Genomic DNA, 13,798 nt, shown 5'->3' with positions numbered 1-13,798 from the left:
TCTAGTAGTTTCTGCATCAAACCCTTAACTTCTGTTTGAGGGATATCCTATTTCTGAAAGCCTTCAGGACATTAATTCACTATATCCATAGTAAGGTATTCCAATAATTACTTATCCTCACTTAAAATTGTGCACCTTATTTGTAGCCTGAATTTATTGAGCTTCAGTGTCCAGTCATTGGATCTTGTCATGCCCTTTCTGCTAGATTAAAGAGCCATCTACCCATCAGAAATCTCTTGACCATAGGTACTTTTAGACTGTAATCAAATCATCTCTTAATCTTCCTTTAGATAAATTAAATAGATTAAGCTTCTTAAGTCTCTCTCTAAAAAGGCATGCTTTCCAGACCTTGAATCATTCTTATGGTTCTCTTCTGAATCCTCTTCAATATTTCAGTATCCTTTTTGAAGTATGGACACCAAAACTACACACAATATTTCAATAATGGTCTTTCTAAAGTTGTATATGGAGGTTGTGAAGTTCGCCTGGTGATCTCCTAGGTCACTCCAATCCTCAACTCTGGGAGCCAGCCTTACCCTGCTCTGCTGTGAGAACCCCCACTCTCAGGCTGTTCACGCACCGCCTCTAGCATATAAGCTGCTCCCAGCTACATGAGTGAGCACTTTTGGCCAGCTGCTGCTTGGATTGTGCAACTGAATGACACTAGCTAATATCTCCAGTCCCAGACACAACCCTTCTATGAGTTCATCAATTTAACAAAGAAATTGATATGTACCAGGCTTGCTATACCAAGGAGAGTCTCTGACATGCTTCAAACCAAACACACAGTTTCAGGTAGAATAAACAAACCAATGTATTAAATACAAAACAAGAAGTCAGATTTGGTCAAATGAAATAAAAGCAAAACTCATTGTAAGTTGATCTTAACACTTTCAATGCCCATACAAACTTAGATGCTTCTCACCACAGGCTGGCTGGTTGTCCATCAGCCAGGCTCCCCACTTTGATCAGTGCTTCAGTAGCTTGGTGGTTGTATCTGTAGATGGAGGTAGAAGAGAGCGAGAGCATGGCAATCGTCTCTCCCTTTTATCATGTTCTTTCTTCCATCTTGGCTTTGCCCCCTGCCCCTTCAGAATCAGGTGAGCCTTACCTCACAGATTCATAGATTCTAGGACTGGAAGGGACTACTTCGAGAGGTCATCGAGTCCAGTCCCCTGCCTGCATGGCAGGACCAAATACTGTCTAGACCATCCCTGATAGACATTTATCTAACCTACTCTTAAATATCTCCAGAGATGGAGATTCCACAACCTCCCTAGGCAATTTATTCCAGTGTTTAACCACCCTGACAGTTAGGAACTTTTTCCTAATGTCCAACCTAGACCTCCCTTGCTGCAGTTTAAACCCATTGCTTCTTGTTCTATCCTTAGAGGCTAAGGTGAACAAGTTTTCTCCCTCCTCCTTATGACACCCTTTTAAATACCTGAAAACTGCTATAATGTCCCCTCTCAGTCTTCTCTTTTCCAAACTAAACAAACCCAATTCCTTCAGCCTTCCTTCATAGGTCATGTTCTCAAGACCTTTAATCATTCTTGTTGCTCTTCTCTGGACCCTTTCCAATTTCTCCACATCTTTTTTAAAATGCGGTGCCCAGAACTAGACACAATACTCCAGCTGAGGCCTAACCAGAGCAGAGTAGAGCGGAAGAATGACTTCTCGTGTCTTGCTCACAACACACCTGTTAATACATCCCAGAATCATGTTTGCTTTTTTTGCAACAGCATCACACTGTTGACTCATATTTAGCTTGTGGTCCACTATAACCCCTAGATCCCCTTCTGCTGTACTCCTTCCTAGATAGTCTCTTCCCATTCTGTATGTGTGAAACTGATTTTTTCTTCCTAAGTGGAGCACTTTGCATTTGTCTTTGTTAAACTTTATCCTGTTTAACTCAGACCATTTCTCCAATTTGTCCAGATCATTTTGAATTATGACCCTATCCTCCAAAGCAGTTGCAATCCCTCCCAGTTTGGTATCATCCTCAAACTTAATAAGCGTACTTTCTATGCCAATATCTAAGTCGTTGATGAAGATATTGAACAGCGCCGGTCCCAAAACAGACCCCTGCGGTACCCCACTCGTTATGCCTTTCCAGCAGGATTGGGAACCATTAATAACAACTCTCTGAGTACGGTTATCCAGCCAGTTATGCACCCACCTTATAGTAGCCCCATCTAATTTGTATTTGCCTAGTTTATCGATAAGAATATCATGCAAGACCGTATCAAATGCCTTACTAAAGTCTAGGTATACTACATCCACAGCTTCACCCTTATCCACAAGGCTCATTATCCTATCAAAGAAAGCTATCAGATTGGTTTGACATGATTTGTTCTTCACAAATCCATGCTGGCTGTTCCCTATCACCTTACCACCTTCCAAGTGTTTGTAGATGATTTCCTTAATTACTTGCTCCATTATCTTCCTTGGCACAGAAGTTAAACTAACTGGTCTGTAGTTTCCTGGGTGTTTTTATTTCCCTTTTTATACATGGGCACTATATTTGCCCTTTTCCAGTCTTCTGGAATCTCTCCCATCTCCCATGATTTTCCAAAGATAATAGCTAGAGGCTCAGATACCTCCTCTATTAGCTCCTTGAGTATTCTAGGATGCATTTCATCAGGCCCTGGTTCATCATAGTCCCAAACTTCCCAAGGGAAGGGGGGTGACTCACTGGAAAGTCCAGCAGATCCTTTGTTGTTGCAAGGACAGTGTCCTTTGTTCCTCAGAGACTGGGCTGGGTTTGTCCCATACATGCCCTGATGAGGTGTGAACTGCCCCTCTGCTCCTGGAGAGTTTTGCCTGGGCTTGTTTTAAGCCATGAGGACACATTTTCAGACTCATAACTATATACATGAAATTACAACCTATAACATTACTGTAACAACAATGCTTAGTGCATCACGAGCCTTCCGAAGACATCCAACATGACAAACTTTGAATTGGATACCACACAATCATTTTACAAGGATAAACATGGGGGTGCTGGGTGTTCCCCTGAGGTACAGCGTGTCAGAGGTATGCTCCTCTGTACTACTACTTGATATTTCCCTTGCTTATATATCCATAGATCGCATTAGCTTTATTAGCATACAGCATCACAATGGGAATTCATGTTTTATTTGTTATTTATCCCTAAGCCATTTCAGTTTTGATGGCTTCCAGGATACTGTCTCCTATCACAAATGTTCTATGTTATTTGTTCCTAAATGTGTGACCTATGGTTTGGCTGTATTAACTAGTGTTGCTCAACTGAGCTCAATTTACTAAGTGATCTAGATTAGGGTTACCATTTGTCTGGATTCCCCCGGACATGTCCGGCTTTTATGAGTTAAAAATATCGTCCGGGGGGAATTTGTAAATGTCTGGACTTCCCCCCCCATGCAGAGTGCGCAAGGCTGACAGGGCAGCCGGCTGGATGGTGCCACTTGCACTGGGCTCCGGCAGCCAGAGAGAGCTCCTCCTCCGCTTCCCCCTCCTTTCCCTTGCAGCTGAGATCCCTCCCTCTCTCCCTGCATTCACAGACTGCCGGATGTTCGGGCCTCCGGCAGTCTGGAGCTCCTCCCCTTACCCAGCGCACCGTTCAGCAGCACTCTGCGAGGGCAGGAACCGGGCTATACACTCCATGGGGGAGCGCAGCATCATGTCGGGCTGCGCGTGGAGCCCGACACGCTGTTCTGAGCGGCACGGTTAGGGGGCCAGGGGGTTGGAGAAGGGGCAGGGAGGTTCTGGAGGGGGCAGTCAAGAGACAGGGAGCAGGGTTGGATGGGTCAGGAGTTCGGGGGGGGCTGTCTGGGGGGTTGGGGGTGTAAGGTTTTGGGCAGTCAGGGGACAGGTAGGGGGTAGGGTCCTAGGAGGGCAGTTAGGATGGGGGGAGGGTCTCAGGAGGGGGCAGTCAGGGGACAAGGAGTAGGGAGGCGTAGGTAGGGGGTGGAGTCCTGGGGGGCAGTTAGGTAGGGTTACCATATGTCTAGTTTTTCCCGGACATGTCTGCCTTTTTGGTCCTCAAATCCCTGTCTGGGGGGAATTGCCAAAAAGCCGAACGTGTCTGGGAAAATAGCTTTGCCAGCATCCCTGCTTACCTTGCGGCTCCCGCAGGCTGTGAGCTGCAGGCGGATTCCCCCGTGGTGGCTGCTGTTGCTCCTTCTCCCCCCAGACACCTCAGCCAGAGCCCGGGAGGGGAAGTGCCCGACCAGGGGCGCAGGGTCTGGAGGTCTGGGGGCTGCCCGGCAAACCGTGAAGCCGGTAGCGCTCGGGCAGCTGTTTTGCGGCTGGGAGGGAGGAGGGGGAATGCGGGGTGCTCAGGAGAGGGGGCGGAGTTGGGGTGGGGACTTCGGGGAAGGGGCAGAGTTGAGGCGGGGAAGGGAAAGGGGTGGGGGCGGGGCCAGGGCCCCGTGGAGTGTCCTCTTTTTTTAATGAGGAAATATGGTAACCCTAATCTAGATTGGTTTGTATAATTGACCTGGCCAATCATTATTTAGCATGCCACCAGTTATGCCCACTGCAAATTTTATCAGCAATCCTTTTATATTTTCTTCTGGATTACTGAAAGATATTGAATAGTTTTGGGGCAAGAATAGATCCCTTTGGAACCTGACTGGAAACTCAGTTTTCCATTTACAATTACTTTTTTGAGATCAATCTATCCATTTAATTTTAATACACTTAATATGGGCTATGTTAACTTTATATAGTGCTAATTTTATCAGAATGCCATGCAGGACAGCTTTTCAGGATGCCTAACAGACATCTAAGTATGTTATGGCAACATAATTACTTTTTTTGGATCAAACATATAGGATCTCTATCACATTGTCTAAAAAGGGCTATTATCCATAAAACCATGTTGATTGCCATGGATTATGCTACCATGATTTCATTCTTTACTAATTGTGTCCTATATCACTCTTTCTATTATATTGCATGCAATGGATGTTGGGTTAATTGGCTTATAAGTACCAGGGTCATTCCTGTGACAAATATGACTAACAGACATATCTTTTTGAGACTATTGTTTCAACTTTGTAAAAGATTCACTGCATGTTTGTGAGCTAGTTATTGTATGCTGGCTAGTTAAGTGTGTGTGGCATTAAGGTCTATCCAGGAACTAAAATCAGGGGTGGATAATTACTGCAAACCTTGGAACCTGTAAATAACTCCAGAGAAGCACCATTCACTGAAATGAATTACATGTGCTGGTTCAGACAGGATTCAAGAGGCCCAGGAGACAAAGAGCAAGCTGGGGGTATAAAGGACTAACTTGAACTGACTCCCCCTCCCAGTTTGAGGCAGCCAATGGACATGAACCTTTTCCCAGGGTGGAAAAGGCACAAACCCTGCTGAAGTGGTTGAAAGGCTGTGACCTATCAGACCCTGATGTGGAAGATAAGAAACTTCTGGTAAGTTTAGTATGCATTTAGGCCTTTTATTGTTTTCTCTGCTTTTGTCCTTAAATAAGTGCACTCTGCTTTGGAAGAGCTGTTTGGTTACTTGTTACTGCTGACATACACTGTTCATAGCCTTCTGAAAGAAAACAAACTGTGTGCTGAGCTAGGTCAGACTTGCTGGGGCCTAAATCACTTGTCTTGAAGAAGTGGGAGGTGGATCCTTGCCAGAGCAAGGTGATGATAAGCCTGAGACTTAAGAGGGCATCCCATGGGCAAACCACAGCAAGCATCAGAGGTGTTTACCCTTCCAAAGTATTGGGATGATGGTAGCCCAGTGTTCTGGTATATTTAAGGAAATGCTTCTTATTGTCCTTAACTCTACTGGCCATAGATTTCTTTTCATTGATACCTTTTTAGCCTTCTATATCAATTGTCTTTATCTCCTAATTACCAATTTGTACTCCTTGCTATCAATGCCACCATTTCTCCATTTCTTTAATTGTTTTAATTCTTAATTGCAACTTTTCACTTCCCAAAATATTCTTAACCAGAATGTTTTTAAAAAATTTTAATATATTTTCTTATGCCCTGTGGAATTGTTTTGTTTTTTGGGAGCATCTACTAAAACATTCTTAAACTCCCAATTGTCATTCACATTTTTGTTTTAATTTTTCCTCCCACTCACTTTTTCTCATGTTTACTTTCAGCTTTGGGAAATTAACCCTTTCAAAGCATGATGTGCATATGTATTACCAGATGTACATAAGTGAAATTAGGTCACGATCACTTGTGCCTAGACAACCATTAAATATTTAGTTCAGGGATTAATTCATCCTTAGCTGACAGAATAAGCCTAATATAGACTTGTCCAGCTGCCCAATCAATGCAGGGCTTTTTAAATACAATATAGTTTGTAGTGCTTTATTCATTCTCATTTCAAATGTCTTGTATGATGAAACTTCCACCACTCCTCTTGGAAGGTTATTTCAGCTGCTAGAAGGCTTTCCCTGACTAGTCTTAATTAAAACTGAATTACACCTCTTATTACTATGCTAAAGCATGTCTGGTCCTGCACTTACTTTATGGTATACCATTCTTCTCTGTATTGGATCTTTATATTCTTTAGAATGTGGAGAATGAGGGAGTTATGCGGTATTTTTTATGAATGTCCTATGCCCCTCAGATTATTGGATTGATATTAATGTGCCTTCCTATCAGGAGTTAAATCAAAGGAGGGTTGTGAAGAGAGAGCAGCAGGAAACAACAATGGCAAATGTAAGACACCTGAGACCAACAGCTTGAAGGGCATTGAGATAACAATGACTGGGCCATCTACTGAGAAGTAGCTACTATTTGGTTCTCTCAAGACAGGCATAGTTTAATCTTCCCAAGGCTGATGCCTAAACCTAAAAAGCTGCTGACCTCAGGAAGGAGAGAGAAGTGAATTGTCAGCAGACTGCAGATGACACCCAAATGGACTGGCACAGTCAGCGAGAGAGAAACACTGTGACCCCTAGCAAGCAGGCTGGCTCTCCCAACCCAGAGATGGGAATGAGCTGGCCTTATTTGAGCTATGTATAAAGAGATTAGGTAAGGAAAGATGCATGTTTTATCCCTAGGCCCTGTGGGCTTTGTACTTTTTAGGTGAAAAAACAAAAAGAAGAATTATTTAAAGAAGTTGTTTTAGAGTAACTTTAATCATCTGCTGTTACAAACTCCTGGGGGGAGGGCTTTCAGGTGCTAAAGTCTGCTGGGCCTGCTGGATTAACATGCAGCTCAGACATCCAGTCTGTATGGTTCTACTCAGAATAAGGTACAAGAAGCGCAGCCTGCTGTTGCCTAAACGGTGCACTTGAGAGGGACTGAAGGTGGTCTAAGATGCAGTTTGTCCTATAACATGACACCAATACAGTATGTATTTGTTATGGTTTTTCCTCAGAAGTGATCCCTTACCCTTTTAAAAATTAGTTGCTCTTTGAATAGTCCATGATTTGACCTACATTGTTTATCTCCCTTTGGTTTCCAGAATTTAATTTTCAGATGTGAGGTCAAAGTCCCATTTTAATGAGCAAGCCTCAGGCTCCTGAGTACCTAAGTCACTTTGGAAAATAGGACTTGGGTTCCTAAGCAAGTTAGGCACTTCTGGAAATTATATCTATGATCTCACTAGAGATGTATAGAGAATATTCTCTCCTGGCTTTGTGCTATGAGGAATCGGAATATGCAGTCTTCGTTAGATTTCTGATGGTGTATTCTATTGCAAATTCATTCTGTTTTATATTTCCAAGCCGCTAATATTTGTAGTAATCTTTTGACATATTGGGGAGATGGAAACCCTCTGAAAGCATTATCTGTTCAATTATTTCCCTCAGATACATTGTACTTACCTAAACTGAATCCCATTTTGTTTCCATCTCCTTTTTTTCTAATCTCTGTACTTGTTTATATTTTTCTGCCCTCATTGGCATTCACAACAGTACTTCTTTATTATCGGGGAATGCAATTTACATGCTATTTACCCCGAACTTCATATTTTAATGAAGATGCTAAATAAGACCAAACATAACACTAATCTGTCATTCCACTAGACACCACCTCCAACTCATTTACCATTATTAGAATAGAGGGGCTTACTGTTTTTTTAAATAACCTGGTTACTTTAATTAAAAAAACCTGAAATAATTTTGGCCACATTTATATCCACTTTGTTGTTGTCTTATAAGCATTTGTGAGTGAATTTTGGTTAACAGCAGTGTTTGTGAAGATAGTTTGCATAGCATTCTTGTAACCTCATTGCACATATGTGAATTGGAAGAAAGGAAGTATTGAGAAAAGTGGAGGGGAACGTATAAGATAAAAACATGAGCAGAAGCTGTTAAGAACATATGGAAAACATGGCAACACATGGTAATAGGTGGTTGTCATGGTAACCTTGGCAGAGTTCATTGCTAGGATGTATGTGTAGGACAGTAAATAGCAAGCAGTTTCATGCTGAGGGAACTTAATTGCCATTTATTTTTAAAAAAAAACCTCAGTCTCATTTACCAAGATGAAAGGCTGTAAACTCTATATTCTGTGAATTAGCATGAGATTCAAAATATGATGCACATAGGGGAAAGTGCATGCAACCTCTGTATATACAACTGCTTCTGCATGTGATCCACTGACTCTTGCCTAGAAAGGTTTTTATAACAGAAGTTTCTTTGTTTACATATGTAAGCTGATGGGAAAACTCACTGTCTGGGAAGGTTTGTAAAGCTCCCAACAACTCTTCAGTGCATGACCCTTTCTGCAGGGCTGGCTTCATTTTCAAACCTGAATTTCAAAACAAGAGCAAGTACACTTAAAGTAGAGGGCATTGACCACCTGAGACTTTCCCAGCTTCTGCCCACTCAAAGAAAAGAGAACATACCTTTGCCTTTAGTAACCCTCCTGGCTACTGTGGAGAGAACCTCATGAGGTGCTACCTTGGGGTCCTTTATGCTGCCCTCTGTCCCACAGGCGAGAAGCCTTATAGTTGGTTTCCTGTAGGTCACATATTTGCTCCAACCACGTGCCCTGTCACTACAATTCCAAGTTTTAAAGGATGTAAAGGCTGTAATGAACACATTGAGATATGCACATGTGCCTCAAGAACTATTGCCCTGTTACCAACACACCTGCTTGATAAGTGTGGCATGTAGAATTAGGTGAATTTTTTTTACAGCAGTTTAACAGGTTTATACTTATCATAACACTATTTTTAATACCCTATATATAGGCTTGGGAGGATTAGATTTTTACTGGTGAATGTGGATTTCAGTGTGTGATGGAAATATTTTCATGTGTGTAATATATACAATCATCAAAAATGTACAGATAGGAAAATAAATTGTTACTTGGGAACTTTAGAGTTTGATTTAAGAATATTTACCTTTTTTAGGCATATGATGTTGATAATTTGTGTTTTATCAGTTTAACTTTTTGAATCACAATATCTACTGTCATTAAATAATTGTTGAGCCCCCATAATTTCCCACAACTGTACAAATTTAAATTGATAAAGTGAAGAAAAATGTTTAAGTAAATGTTATCCATCAAAATTATACCAAAAATTAAAATGTAATTCTGCAAAGCCTAGATGTGAAATGGAAATAACCTCTCCTCTTCTAAACAGCTAGTACATCTGCTCTACTATTGTACTTTAGTTAACATTCCATAAAAATTGGTTGATTATTGTTGAATAAGACACATGCCCAGGTGCAATACACTGGTCATGGTGCAGCAAATATGGTCTACTCTGCTTATCAACCAATGTAGCCTACGTTAAAACAAACAAACAAACAAAAAAACCTGTTGGATACCATTATGGTGTAAAATTAGAAAACTTCCATAAATCTTAACTTTAAAACTAGTTCAAAGATCCATGGTACTGTATTCTGAGGAGTGAGGGGAAAGGAGGCTGTGTTCTGTAATCCTAGTAATGTACAATCAGGTCAGCAAGGAACCTATTTGAAAGTGGGTTCTCTTTAAGAGTTGGACTTATTTACTAAAATCTCGATGACAAGTGAAACCCTGACTAAAGGCATGTTCACATTTAGAGGCAATTGCTTTCCATCACATGGAGTGAAAGTGGTAAAAAGCTTTTTCTCAAATATCTCTGCTATGGGCATATATAAAAATACTGTTAGTTTATTCTGATTCGGGAGCATAAATAATACTGTGTAATGATTTTCACATAATCAGTGATATATCTGGCTATACATATTCAAGGAGCCAGGAACCAGCCCCAGTGATGCATCAGAGGCGGGGAGAAGTGATAGAACTGCATGTCTGTTATAAATAAGGTTTTTGGCAAAAAATGCCGAAACAATTTTAGCTTAAGTCCCAAATTATAGCATAAAATGTCTTTCGTGGGTAAGAACCTTACTTCTTCAGATGCAAGGGAGGTTCTTACCCACGAAAGCTTATGCTCCCAATACTTCTGTTAGTCTTAAAGGTGCCACAGGACCCTCTGTTGCTTTTTACAGATTCAGACTAACACGGCTACCCCTCTGATACTTGATTTAATCAAGTTGTTTGTCATGGGAAATTGAGAAGACAAATCCTTCTTTACAATAAAACTTGTTTAAAGCTATTTTGAACCACACACAGGTTTTGAACCAACTAAACAAGACATGCAGGCCCTGATCCTGCAATTGGCTCCTCCTAGGTGGATGAGATGAAGGTGTTTCTCTTTCTCCTCCCATTATCATTAATACTATGGAGAAATTACCACCACTGATGAGGAGACCCCACAACAGGGAATATATATATACACTCCCAAAATATGCTCTGTCTTCCACTTATCTCAAGTCAATTTATTGGAGATGTTTGGTTGATCATTACCTTTTTTGGTTTGATGGTGGCTTAACTGGCCTGTTTTCCCTCCACCCACTTTGCACAGACCCTTCTTGGAGCATGCAGGGCCAGCTAGCAGAAAAGCCTGTCACCTCTGTGCATGGGTTTATTCTGATGGGGGTGAGAGGCAATATAGCCTAGGTGAATGCTGCAGCAGCAGCAATTCTGGAACTGAAAAATGCTGCATCCTGCCTCTACTTCATCCTCCTCTGTCCCATGGATGCCATTGCCCTTTGTGGGTAGATCAGGATTCAGAGGCAGACTGAAGAAGTAATGGAACTTGTATCTCAGTCTTGCTGATGTGAAATGTGACTGGCAGACTGGCTTCCTAAGAAATCTGAGTTCATGAGGCGGGAGGGGGTTAAGCAGTTGCATCCATTGAATACAGAAGAGGGGGTGTGGGAATGGAGGTTTAAGAAGGTAGATCTGGCTTTGAGAGAGTAAGGGGATTTTATTCCCTTTCCCCATGGGTGCAGGTTATCACCCCTTATAGATATTTCTCCTTCTTCTCCCTGGGATTCATACAGCTAAAGGCCTATGTATGGTATTGCTTTGTAAAATCATCCCTAACTTAATGGTTTGCCTCCAGATCAAGTTTATGGATCTCTATTACCATGGTCTGCGTGAAATGAGTTATTGATCTCAGTCCAGTTCTTCAAGAACAGATGCCATATATATAATAAACACTCCAGCAATGGAGACAATTGGTGTCTATAGTAGTAAGAAGTTTTGGCAAAGATGCTAAAAGTAGATGGCCATGGACTCTAAAGACCCATTCATCTCTAGGTGCTCACTGCAGAACGGGATTAATGGGGCAACTGGAATAGGATCTGCAATATTCCTAGTGCTATACCTGTTCCGTGGATAACTAGAGGGCTAGTGTTCTGGTAATTCGTACAAGTGCTATCTTTACGTAAATTGTAATTAATACATTTTTTGTAGTTTTAACACCATGAAAAACTCATTCACATAGAAACATCTTGAATGAAGACCTCTTATTACGTTTTAGTGTTTGGATATTGAAGTGAAAAACTCCCTTATAGATTTAGCTAATATCTGCATTGATTAATTACCAAATATTTCAATTGTAAAATTGCAATATTAACTAATTACCTTTTCTAGAATACTGGTGTGCATATATATATAATGTGTGTATGCATGTGCAATGTAATTACTTTGTATAATGTGGAAAGTGTGCTGGGTTGATACTGTAGACTCTATTGGCAGATGGCAAAAACTTATTCCCTTCCTGCACCAACTTGACCTAAATGTAGATTACACCAGATGTATGTTTGTTTGTTTATTTGTTTATAGTAGACGGTGGATATTCAACCCCAAATAAACACTCTTTAGTTGTATGCTAAAATGTTGCATTAATATTTAAAACATGAGTATATAGATTTGATGTATTGCATTACTTTGTCATGTGTCAATTTGCATTGATTTATAATCTGAACTATGTAACATGATATGACACCACATAATTTACCATAAATTGACATAATTCAACATAGCAGGTCAGAAATGTAAAACAAAACCAAAATAAACTTGTGTTTGATGAAATTCATGTTAATTTGGACAAAATTATGGTAGATTTTTCATGAAGCACAGAATTGGACTGAATTTCAAATTATGCTCATTTCACTAGCAATACTGTAGTTCCTCTATTTTCCTACCTATAAAGTCTTCAGTTGACTTGGTATATCCAAATAATATTGTACACAATCTAAACAACAGATCTAACTGAACACAAAATGTAAAGCAGTTTTTTAGTGGGTTAAAGTAGATGTTTTAAAGACTCTATCAAATATGAAATATGTATATTCTTCCCATAAGGAATTGGGACTGGATCCCCTGGGATGACCAAACTGCTCAGTATAAGACTAAGCCTGAGGCTGTTGGGTCTCCTATATAACTTGAAGTAACTGTTACCCAGGTTTTTGCTGAACTCAAAGCTCTTGGTAACTTTACTCTTTGTGAGGCAGTGGCAGGAAATAAATCAGCAGGGACCTAGCACGTCCAGTCAATTTGTTTGCCTTGCATTAACTAAGTGCTTTCAGTTAAAGCTTCTACTTTATTTAGTCTCCAGCAATTACACATATCCGCAATAGGTTAGTAGAAAACCCCCAGATTCATATTTACGTGAGGTCTTGAGGGGGTCTCAAGTGGATTTCTGTAGACATCCAGTGGCCGGCTTTCTGTCTGCAAGGGAACTTCAGAGGTGTTCAAGTGTCCACCAAGCTCAGATTCCCCGTCCCTCCCCCCCCCCTGGTCTTTATACCCAATTTGTTAGTACTTTCTGCTCAGCAGTTTTTTGATGAACAAGCTAAATGTGGAATTTTCCATCAGTTAACCGGCTGTATTTCTCATAGCAATAGTTAACTATTGCCAGACTTTCTATCTTGCACAACTGCAGCCTTCAGCAAAAATCACAAATCAGGAGGGCAGAGGGTCATGTTAATTCCTCGTGGTCGATCACTTTGCCCCTCCCCTCCTGCTTTGTTAGTTGTGCTAAGGCATCAGAAACGGCCTTTCTAGCTGCTATCGCTAAGGAGCATAACAATTGGTATTCCAGCTGCCGGCAGTGGTCTAGGCATGTTACTGGGCTCTGGGCTATGGGAAATATCCTACATAGCATCCAGGTTGTGCCAGAGTAATACTCTCATCACACTCCTTTTTCTTAGTCCAGGCAGGGAGGAGACATTCCTACCACACTGGCCTGTAGCATCTTGATTGTGTTCTCCTGTGTGCTCTGTCCCTTCCCCAGTGCAGAGCCTCACTTTCATGTTTGTTTCAGTCCTGCAGTCAGAAGAATAAAGACTAGCACAGCTGAGAGCTTTGATTCTATCAGCTCCCTCTGTGTGCATCTATCTCCTTCTCTGCTGTGTCCAAACATATAACATTTGGTGTTCCCCTTTTGTCAAGGGAAACCCCCAAATAGTCAGTTAAGGTGACATTACAGCTGCTTTAAACCACTAAGGAGAAGCACAATAGCTGTGATCCAAAGGACC

The 13,798-nt window shown here is 41.2% G+C and overlaps 2 protein-coding genes across 16 annotated transcripts in view; one reads left to right on the top strand and one right to left on the bottom strand.

Moving 5' to 3' along the window:
* The window catches only part of LOC135974071 (uncharacterized), a 69,560-nt gene extending 56,505 nt beyond the window's left edge, over positions 1–13,055 (bottom strand). The window contains exons 1-3 of one of the 3 annotated variants that reach the window (XR_010591205.1): positions 12,930–13,055; positions 8,821–9,003; positions 8,646–8,723 (exon numbers count right to left, since the gene is read on the bottom strand). Coding sequence is in view for 1 of the 3 variants with exons in the window: in XM_065560081.1 (XP_065416153.1) it covers positions 8,646–8,723; positions 8,821–8,972; positions 12,930–12,970 (271 nt within the window). In the remaining 2 variants the exon portion in view is untranslated. The remainder of the gene's footprint in view (positions 1–8,645; positions 8,724–8,820; positions 9,004–12,929) is intronic. The other 2 variants (XM_065560081.1, XR_010591204.1) reach the window with 2 other exon arrangements.
* Positions 5,157–13,798, top strand: part of MGAT4C (MGAT4 family member C) — a 631,037-nt gene continuing 622,395 nt past the window's right edge. For 11 of the 13 annotated variants that reach the window (XM_065560073.1, XM_065560070.1, XM_065560061.1 and 8 more), the window contains exon 1: positions 5,157–5,420. The gene's annotated coding sequence lies outside the window, so the exon portion shown is untranslated. The other 2 variants (XM_065560028.1, XM_065560054.1) reach the window with 2 other exon arrangements.

The sequence above is a fragment of the Chrysemys picta genome, chromosome 1 (genome assembly GCF_011386835.1).
Source record: "Chrysemys picta bellii isolate R12L10 chromosome 1, ASM1138683v2, whole genome shotgun sequence".
Taxonomy (NCBI): Eukaryota; Metazoa; Chordata; order Testudines; family Emydidae; genus Chrysemys; species Chrysemys picta.
This window is presented reverse-complemented; position numbering and strand designations above follow the sequence as displayed.